The sequence below is a fragment of the Corvus kubaryi genome, unplaced genomic scaffold (assembly GCF_017639235.1).
Source record: "Corvus kubaryi isolate FWS band 111438036 unplaced genomic scaffold, C.kubaryi_AGA036_p1.0 134, whole genome shotgun sequence".
Lineage (NCBI taxonomy): Eukaryota > Metazoa > Chordata > Aves > Passeriformes > Corvidae > Corvus > Corvus kubaryi.
Genome location: NW_024580668.1, coordinates 9508892 through 9519197, shown reverse-complemented (window position 1 = coordinate 9519197; position 10306 = coordinate 9508892). Strand labels below are relative to the sequence as shown.

Genomic DNA, 10306 nt, shown 5'->3' with positions numbered 1-10306 from the left:
GGGGGGGTCCCGTTCCCCAGTGGCCTGTGAGCAGTTTCTCCCCTATTTCTGTGCCCCAGCATCATGTCAGCTCTCTGTCCCAGTGCAGAAGGGTCAAGTCCCTTGGGATCCTTATGCAGCCACTCTCCTGTGGGGCAGGAATGCCATGTCAGGCTGGAGCTGTGCCTGAGGCAGGTGCAAAATCTCCATGGACAGCCTTGGCTTACCCCCTTCCCTCTGTCCCTGTTCCTCAGGCGCAACGGGAAGGTGCAGCACTGCCGGATCCACTCGCGACAGGACGCCGGCAGCCCCAAGTTCTTCCTGACGGACAACCTGGTGTTCGACAGCCTCTACGACCTCATCACCCACTACCAGGAGGTACCACTGAGGTGCAACGAGTTCGAGATGAGGCTCACGGAGCCAGTGCCACAGACCAATGCCCACGAGAGCAAAGAGTGAGTGCGTGTTTGTGTCCATTGGGCAGCTGGGACACTGTAGGAAGCTCTCCCAGATCTCTCCTCAGCCATTCCTCCCTTGCTGGGGCTTTCTGGTCCCCACTTTTTCCCTGTGGAGCTCTGTCACAGCAGCCATGCTGGCCAGCTTCATTGTTCATGGAGCTGAACGTCACGGAGGCTCAGTGCAGAGCACAGAGCTGCCGGGTTTGGTTGGGATGCCCTCGCCCATGCCATGCCTCACCAAAGGGCTCTGATCCTTCCTGCCCCGTTGCAGTCCCCATCTTCCTCTGGAGGATTCCAGGAGCCTTTTAGGGGCTTGAGGGGAAGCGCTGTGCCATGGCAGAGGTGTGGGTCGGGCTGGGTGAGTGTGACCTGTGCACAGTGATGTGTCTCCCCTGGCAGGTGGTACCACGCCAACCTGACGCGGGCCCAAGCCGAGCACATGCTGATGCGGGTGCCCCGCGATGGAGCCTTCCTGGTGCGCAAGAGGAGCGAGCCCAGCTCCTACGCCATCTCCTTCAGGTGTGTCCCTGGGACGAGGGTGGTGGGTGCTGGAGGTGGAGCTGGGGTGCTGCAGTGTGTGAGAGAGCATGAGAGGTGCCATCAGCCTGACGTGAGCCCTCCCAGAGCTCCTCTTGCTCTGGGGTGGTCCTGAATAAGTCCTTGAGATTCTGCTCTTCCTCCCATCTTCCAGTGGGAGATGGCTGTGCTCAGCCACCAGACCAGGGGCACCTTTTCCTTGGGTGTCTTTATTTTGGCAGAGACCTTCTCTTGCCAGGTGCCAAGTGGCTTCTCCCTGTCTTTCCTCCCTTCAGGGCAGAAGGGAAGATCAAGCACTGCCGGGTGCAGCAGGAGGGCCAGACTGTGCTGCTGGGCAACACTGAGTTCGACAGCCTGGTGGACTTGATCAGCTACCACGAGAAGCACCCGCTGTACCGCAAGATGAAGCTGCGCTACCCCATCAATGAGGAGACCCTGGAGAAGATCGGGACAGCGGTGAGTGCAGGAGCCACAGAATGATGGACAGGTCATTTTTGAGCTGGTGCCTTGAAGTGGTGGTGTGGGAGCTGTCTCTGTGCTTTGCAGCCCACACCTCTTGGCACTTCCTGACACTTGAGTGGGGTTTGGTGTTGCCCCTCTGAGCCAGGCTTGGGCTGCTGTTTGCTGTTTGCAGCATCATCTTTGGTCTTGTGCCTTCCTGGGGCACTTTCCCACCTACCCCAAGGTAGGGGACCTGTTCTCCTGCAGTCATTGCTGTAACCACTGTCCCTTTGCTTCCACAGGAGCCGGACTATGGAGCCCTGTACGAGGGACGCCACCCCGGGTTCTATGTGGAAGCCAACCCCATGCCCACTTTCAAGGTACACTCTCACTGTTTGGCACAAAACAACCGGCAGGGCTGGAAGGTTTAGCAAAGGTCTTTTTGTTTTCCAAGAGCTGTGTTAGTTTGCACACTCATTTCTAGACCATGGAGAGACAATGGAGGTTGAACATCCAGGTTCCCAGGTTGGGCTGGCTGTTGTTCTGAGCTCTCCACACTAAACCCATCAGTGGCTCTTGGGACAGAGGAAAGTGCCTGTGTGGGGCCATACTAGACTTGTGAGCTCTGCTTTGGCATAAATGGGGGCCTTGATTTGCTCTGCAAGATGTCACTAGGGTCTGACAGCAGGGCTGGATGCTGCCTGCATGCACATGATGTGCCTCACAGCCCCTCAACAAACACATCTGTGGTGGGAGGTGATCTCTCATCCTGTGGGCTCGTTGTCCATGTGTCCATCTCCTGCCCAGCCTCATGGGACCCCTCCTCATTGCAGTGTGCAGTCAAAGCCCTGTTTGACTACAAGGCACAGAGGGAAGATGAGCTCACCTTCACTAAAAATGCCATCATCCAGAATGTGGAGAAACAGGAAGGAGGCTGGTGAGTTGGTCCTGAGCCTCCCTTTTCCCTAGGGAATATGGCCAAACCTTGCTGTCATCATCCACACAGAGGTGTGCCCACTCTAGGAGGGGGGGGGGGGGGGGGTGTGTCTGGGGATTGCCTATGAGCTGCACAGTCCCAAAACCTCACAAACCCTGAAAGCAGGTGATGGAAGAGCTGCCTGTTCCCCTCACCCCCACTCAGGATACTCTGGGGTCCTGTGGTGGGTGCTGACATTGCCCCTTCCCTCCCTTCCAGGTGGAGAGGAGATTATGGTGGCAAAAAGCAGCTGTGGTTCCCTTCTAACTATGTTGAGGAAATTACCAGTCCCAGTAGCCTGGAGCCTGAGCAGGAGGTGAGTATGGGCATGAGTGGGGCAAGGAGGGTTCGAGCCCCCGAGCTTGCCTGCTCTGCCCAGTGCCGTGCCCAGCACCATGCCCAGCACCATCCTGCTGTGCTTCCTTCCCAGCAGCAGCTGGATGAGAACAGCCCCCTGGGAGACCTGCTGGGAGGCGTCCTGGACGTGCCCTCCTGCCAGATCGGTGAGTGCCAGGGAAGGAGCATTGCAAAGGCCCCTTGAGGCTTCTCAGCCCCTCAGGATACACTCTGCTTCCTCACTTATTGCTTCCTGGGCTCCATCTGTTGTCTCCAGTGGCCAGAAATGGGAATTTCCTATTGTAGAGTCACATGAGTCCTCTGTGTCTGTCTTCTCCCTTCCTCCCTGTGAAGGGCTTGGCTCAGCACCTGCTGTGACCTTGCCCTCTGCTCCCTGTCCCCACAGCCATCCGCCCCGAGGGGAAGAACAATCGTCTCTTCGTCTTCTCCATCAGCATGTCCTCGGTGTCGCGCCTGTCCCTGGACGTGGCAGCCGACACCCACGAGGACCTGCTGGACTGGGTGAAGAAGATCCGGGAGGCAGCTCAGACAGCTGATGCCAGGGTGAGCCTGGGGAGCCCGTGGCAGGGGAGGAGGCATCTCCTGGCCAAGTCCTGGGCTTTCCAGGAGCCGAGGAGCAGGTGGAGGCTGGCAGGGGGCGGTGAGGTGACAGCCTGTGACGGCTGGCAGAGCAGTTACAGAGATGGTAAAGCCAGAGCAATCTTGGACAATGTGGCAAGGGGTGGTGGCCACATGGCTTGAGAGGTCCCAGCTGGATATCTGGGAGGATTGGACAACTGGGTGGGTGCTGCAGCCTCAGGAGATGGGGGATCTCCATCTGTGGAGGGAGGCAAGGCCACAGATGCCCTGTGCTGGTACCAGTGCCAGTCCTGCTCTGGGCAGGAGGTAGGACCTACCCAGGCCCTACCTGTGTGATGTCCCTCCATGCAGACCTGGCAGATCTGTTGGTGGTCCCCTCAGTGTAGGCAGGAGCCACACCAAGCAGTGAGGGTCAGTTTATGAGCTGGGTCATCCATCACCACTGCTCCTACCTGGCCTGACACCTCTCACCCTCTCTTGGCAGCTCTCTGAAGGGAAGATGATGGAGAGGAGAAAGAAGATTGCTCTGGAGCTTTCAGAACTGGTGGTCTATTGCCGACCTGTGCCCTTCGATGAAGAGAGTGAGCATCTGCTGGGCTGGTGGCCATCACAGGCAATCACTTTAGCATTACAGACCCTGCTTTGGCTGGATCTTAGCAGAGGCCAGGTGTCCAAGGTGTCCAAATCACCAGCTTACCTTGGAGCTCTGGGTACCTCCAGAGGGTACAAGTTCCCTTCCCTATCCCTCTGTTGCTGGGGTCTGTCACCACCCGGAGCAGCTGCTGAGGGAGGGGGCTGGGGAGCATCGTGCCCGGTCACCAGGAGCTGTGTTGGTGCTCTCAGCCATTGGTGTTAGGCACCTGGCAAACACCCCCTGGGGCAGAGCAGGGTCTGCACAGCCCTGGTGGCTGCACCAGGGGTGAGAGGATGGTGTTAGGGGTGGTTAAATGTCAGGAAAGGGAGTGTGCTCCTGGCTTACACAGTGCTGTCCCCTCCCAGAGATCGGCACAGAGAGGGCCTGCTACCGAGACATGTCCTCCTTTCCCGAGACCAAGGCAGAAAAGTACGTCAACAAGATCAAAGGCAAGAAGTTCCTGCAGTACAACCGCCTGCAGCTCTCCCGCATCTACCCCAAGGGCCAGCGCCTCGACTCCTCCAACTACGACCCTCTGCCCATGTGGATCTGTGGCAGCCAGCTGGTGGCACTCAACTTCCAGACCCCAGGTGAGGGCAGCACGGAGGGTGCGGGCTCCTGGGGTGCCCTGTGCCGCATCCGAGCCACCCTGCTCCTGGCAGATGGGGGGCTGGGAGGGGCTCTGGGTCTGGGAAGGGCTCTGCAGGCAGTGAGACACGGGTAAATGTGCTCCAGAGGGCTGGATTGAGCCAAGGAGCTGGACTGGGGCTGGGGATTGTGCCATGAGAGCAAGATGAAATGGAGAGGAGGCAGGGAGTTCCCCCAGGTCCCTGGTGACAAGCAGGGCAGGCAGGGAAGGTGCCAAAGGGGACGGTGCAGCCCCAGGCTGGGGACACCAGCTGGTTGCATGGTCTGAGTCCAGCTGGCTGCTCTTCTTGCCTTTCCCCAGCTTCCATTCCTGCTCCTGCCATGCAGTCCAGCCTTCCTCTTTCCCTGGCCCTTGCCAAACCCTGCTGTGAGCCTGTTCAGCTCACCAGCACACCAGCAAACGACCTGCCTCTTTTTTCCTGCCGGCTTTTTCATTCCTTCTGTGAATTCAAGCATCTCACAGGGGGTTTGGCAAATGCTACAGTCAGCACAAGGAAAGCTGAAAAAAGCAGGAGGAAAAGAGGGAGGTGACCCATGGAGCACTGGGTAGTTGGGCAGATTGTGCATGAGAGTCACGTCATGGACCCAACACGTGCACAGGCTGCAGTGGGGCCACATTGCACAGGCATTGCCAAGGGGTGAGCCAGGTCCTCTTGCCAAGGGCTTTCTGTGAGGCATCAACGGTGGGGGGTGATGATCCAGCTTGGGAAAAGTGCACAGGGTCTCCTTCATCTCCTGTATCTCCTGCCTGTGCTCTCCAGACAAGCCCATGCAGATGAACCAGGCCTTGTTCATGTCCAGTGGCCAGTGTGGGTACGTCCTGCAGCCGGCCAACATGAGGGACGACATCTTTGACCCCTTTGACAAGAGCACGTTGCGGGGCACAGAACCACTCTCCATCTCCATTGAGGTCAGTACCTCCTCCTACTGTGGGGGAATGAATGCAGGGTCACACTCCGGTGGTTATACCAGATTTGGGGTGAGAAAATGTTTTTTCTGGGCTCCTGGCTCTGCCTGCAGCTGCTCCTCACCAACCCCCCTCAGCCCCTGTCCCGCAGCACAGACTGGGAGAGCCCTCGCTGAAGAGGGACACTCAGGGGTGCTGCCGAGGGGGCCTGGAGAGGAGCAGCAGGAGCATCCCCGGGTGCTCTCCCTGGGACTCCTCCTGTCCAGGTCCCAGTGCCAGCAGGTGGCATCCACGAGCCACAGAGGTGGCATCCCTGTCCCCAGAGCCTGGCCGGGACTGCCGAGCGCATCCACAGGCTAACACCACAAGAGCTGTGCCTTGTCCCCTCCTTGTCACTCACTTGCTCCAGGCTCGATGTTTCCATTTCCCCTTGCTCATGGCCCCTCCTGGGGAGATACTCGAGGTCAGGGCAGACTTCTCAGGCCATTTCTGTGTTGTGCTCCTGGTGATGATAAGAGGAGGGGGGCTGAGGGTGGGGGGTGCCAGAGGATGGGCTGTGGATGCTTGATGAATTATTTTTACTTCCCTGATGGTGAGACCGAGGCTGGATTGTTCCTGTGTCAGCTCTCAGAGCTGCACAGCAGAGGCTCTGCAGGGACATGGGATAGCTTGCCAGGCTATCCCATGTCCTCTTGGAGGGCTGTGCCAAACCAGGTGGCTCTCATGTTTAGACTAGCAGGGTTCAGTAGCCTGTACAGCCATTCCTTGTGGTCTCAGAGCCGAGCTGTGGGTCAGCAGTCTCCTTTGCCAGTCTCCTCAGCTCATGCAGACCTTGGGGAGGATGCAGTGGAGATCCTGCCTGTAGGTGCTCACAGATTTCCTCTGCAGCCACCTCTGTTTTGGAGTGATTCCACCTAGAAAAGCCACAGCCCTTCTCCATGAGGACACCTCATCATGTAGCCTCTGCACCATTGACCCCATGTCCACATAAAAATTCCCTGCCCCATCTGTTTTCCAAGCTCTTCCTGCACCCCAGGATGCGGCTGACACCACCAAGTGTCAAGAGTCATTGTGCCATAGCCAGTCACTGTCGCCTTTAAGAGACAGGCTTAGCCTCCTGTTCTCTGGCAGAACTGCCTGCTGTCCCCACCAAAGCCAGCTTTCATGGATGGAGAAGCCATCTCGAGCCCAGCATGACTCAAAGCACATGATCCAGTGCTGGCAGCAGGTCCTTCCCCTGCAACAGCAGCGTGCCGACAGCACGGCAGAGTGACATATGGCCATGGGCAAGGAGGGAGCTGCGAGTGCTTTCTCCTGCGAGGAGGCAGGTTGTCATTGGAGCAGAGCACAGACTGTGCTGCAAACACGAGGCAGAGCAGTGGTGGAGCACAGCTCCTTTTTCTCCTTGCAGCAAGGCAGGAGGGCCAAGAAGTTTCAGCAGAGACGAGGGTGTCCAGTGTGGTGCTCCCAGCAGGGAACAGTGCTCGGCTGGGAGCCCAGCTCCAGCTTGGCAGGCTGGGGGAGGGACACTGTGGCCCAGGCCTGGCTGTGCCGGCAGCAGGCAGGAACCTGGGGCACTTCAGCTGCTTTTTTTTATGGCTTGCAAGTCAAACTGGGGATCAGGAACACCATATCAGCTTCCAGGGGTGGGAGCTATTTCTCTCCAGTGCTGGCTGTCAGTGCCACTTCTCTCTCCAATTAGCAGAACCAGGGTGATTTATTTGGAAAGAAAATGTCTTGGTATGCAAACACATTTTTTTTCCCCTTTGTTCCTGTCTCTCACCAAGTCTCTCCTGCTCTCTGCTCAGGTCCTGGGGGCCCGGCACCTTCCCAAAAATGGAAGGGGAATCGTTTGTCCTTTCGTGGAGGTGGAGGTGTCTGGTGCTGAGTATGACAATGCCAAGCAGAAAACTGAGATCGTGGGTGAGTGGGGTGGTGAAGGGAAGGGAGAGGGATGCACCAGCACTCCTGATCCTGGTCTGAGCCATGGGCTCTGCAGCCAAGCCTGGCCCTGAGCTGGGAGCTGCCCTTGTGCTGCCCCCGAGCACAGCACCAGCCATGGGGGCGGTGGGGGGACTCAGCAGGGCTGCCCACTGACAGCTGTGTTTTGTGAGCAGCTGACAATGGCCTGAACCCTCTCTGGACCCCGAAGCAGTTCCACTTTCAGGTCAGCAACCCTGACTTCGCCTTCCTCCGCTTCGTGGTGTATGAGGAGGACATGTTCAGCGACGAGAACTTCCTGGCTCAGGCCACCTTCCTGGTGAAAGGCTTGAAGACGGGTAAAGCACTTGGGTCAGCAAGGAGGGGGTCATGGTGGTCTTCACCAGTTCACATTGTTAGCCAGTGAGATGCTGAGTTTCATGGGAGAATGTCATTGGGCCCCAGGCTGGCTCAGTCCCTCCTGTCCCCATGCCAGGTCACATCCTCAGCCAGGTAAAGGAAGGCAGAGCCATTTGCTAACAGCCCTTGGGGCTGACTGCCACTTGAGAGAAACTGGGGGGTTTGGAGAATCATGGAATCGTAGAATGGTGTGGATTAGAAGGGACCCAAAAGACCATCTTGTTTCAGCCCCACTGCCATGGGCAGGGACACCTTCCACTATCCCAGGTTGCTCCGAGCCCCATCCAGCCTGGCCTTGGGCACTTCCAGGGCTGGGGCAGCCACAGCGTCTCTGGGCAGAAGAGAAAAAGGGTCTTGCAGGAGAAGAACGCCCTTGAGTTCTGTGCCAGGGCACTGACACAGCTCCTGAGCAGCGAGTGACACCAGGGCTGTCTCTGCTGTAGGTTTCCGAGCTGTTCCCCTGAAGAACAACTACAGCGAGAACCTGGAGCTGGCTTCTCTGCTTGTCAAGATAGACATTTTCCCTTGCAAGGTGAGACTGGCAGCACACACGAGGAGGTGACCATGCTGCAGGGTTGAGGAGCAGAGCCAGCGAGCCCAGCCTGGCCCTGCCCACTCTCCTGCGCCAGTCGGGGCAGTAAGTCTCAGTGGTGCCTGGCCTGAGTGCCTGTGGATGGCTGAATTCCCAGTGCTGCTCCATAGTGATGCCCAGCAGGAGAGCAAGCACTGGGTTTGCCTCCTGCAGTAGTCAGGGTGTTTCAGGCAGGGTCCTGCCTCTGCTGTGTTTGACCTGTCTGGAAATCCCTTCAGCAAAAGCTGGAGGAGGCGGATTTGCTCTATCCCAGTGCCTGTCTGTGCTCCAAGGCCATTGCAGCTCGGGATCATGGAGCTGGCTGGCCTGGGGCTGTCCCTGTTGGCACAAGTAGAGGGCAAGGCTCCTTCTGAGACAGATGGTTCTTTTATTTCTTCATTTAAAATTATGCTGGTGGGAGGCAGCGATTGCTGTTAGAGCAGCTGCACATTGCAAACCCTGAGCCCCTGTGAGCCTTGGACACCCTGCAGGGCAGCCAGGGCCCTGCACCATAACTGCCCTTACTACAGGATCTACTCTTTGAAATCACAAGCCCTTGACTACAACATTTTTTTTTTCCCCTGATCCAAGCAGGAAAATGGTGAAATAAACCTCTTCAATGCTTCATCCCTACGGGAACGAGCAGGGGATGGCTCCAGCCAGCTGCTGGCAAGCAGAGGCAGAGAGGGGTCCTTTGAGTCACGGTACCAGCAGCCTTTTGATGATTTCCGTGTGTCCCCAGAGCAGCTCGCTGACCACTTCGAGAGCCGGGAGCGAAGGTGAGGCCACTGCTCATTCAGCTCTTCCCAGCACAAGGTGCCCCTCTGCATTTAGTCTGGGTGGAGGCAGATGAATGCAGCCTCCCCACAACCCAGAGCAGAGCTGCAGCCTTGTTTGCTGCGTGGCAGCCCTAAATTTGAGCTGGAAGTTGTGCCAGTGCTTGCGGGAGTCACTGCTGTGGGAGTAGGGTGGGACAAGGGGCTGCCGCCCCAGAGCTGGTGGCATCATCCCCAGCCATGGGGGATGTGGCTGAGCCCCCACTTTCTCCCAGTGGGCAACTTGAGACACCAGAGCATTGTCCTTGGTCATGCTGGGGTGAGGCTGAGCTGTGTCCCCTCTCTGTGCCCCCTCTTCCAGGGTACTGCGGAGGACCCGGGTCAACGGGGACAACCGGCTGTAGCCCGTCCCGGCGGGCGAAAGCACCTCCAGTGCTTGTGAATCTCACAGCACGCTGTGAACTGGTTTCTATGGAAACGGCACTGCTATGGCCTACTTTCAGGCAGCTTTTCCAGTTTCTCTGCTGAAGTGTGTTCAAGTGGAGAACTAAAAAAAAAATAAATATTGGAAGTAAAGCCCACCCCTAACCAACCCCAAGCACCCACCAACCTTCACCACGAAGCCCTTAAGAAGCACGTCGGTGCAGACAGGCTGCCAGAGGTGAGGGACCAAACTGCCTATAATCACAAGAAGAGACCTAAACAATCCCCGTGCAGCCTCTGCGTCACTGCTGTGCCTGTAATCCAGAGATCCTGTGCAGCTGCCGGAGCATCCTGTGCTGTGTCCATTCCCAGCCATCCGGGCCAGGCGTGACTGCAGCGACCACGGCAGCACCTCCGTCTGTGCTGGTGCCACCAGATCTGACCTGTACAGCCACTGCCAAAGGGTCCAGTAGTGAAAGTCTCCATGTACAGGGCTGTGCTAGCTTTAAACGACAATAAAAGTGTCAGTATTACGTGTGTGCTGGCTCAGGTGTCTGGTGCTCTGTGCCCTGCAGACCAGGGCAGAGCTGAGGTGCAGCAGTTCCTGAGAAGAGGGTGCACTGCTCCCTCCTTCCTCCTGGCTTTAGGAGGTTTGCAGCTATGGGGAGGAAGAATAACCA

At 57.6% G+C, this 10306-nt stretch overlaps 1 protein-coding gene across 1 annotated transcript; it reads left to right on the top strand.

Annotated features, from left to right (window-relative positions):
* The first annotated feature begins 48 nt into the window (after positions 1–48).
* PLCG1 (phospholipase C gamma 1) lies at positions 49–10159 on the top strand. The gene is made up of 16 exons (XM_042049692.1): positions 49–434; positions 837–956; positions 1250–1430; positions 1718–1795; positions 2249–2352; positions 2611–2707; positions 2822–2894; positions 3134–3291; positions 3812–3908; positions 4327–4551; positions 5371–5519; positions 7325–7439; positions 7634–7795; positions 8300–8388; positions 9022–9206; positions 9565–10159. Exons 1-16 carry the CDS (start codon positions 64–66, stop codon positions 9605–9607), a joined length of 2247 nt encoding a protein of 748 aa, XP_041905626.1. The 5' UTR covers positions 49–63; the 3' UTR covers positions 9608–10159.
* The last annotated feature ends 147 nt before the right edge of the window (positions 10160–10306 follow it).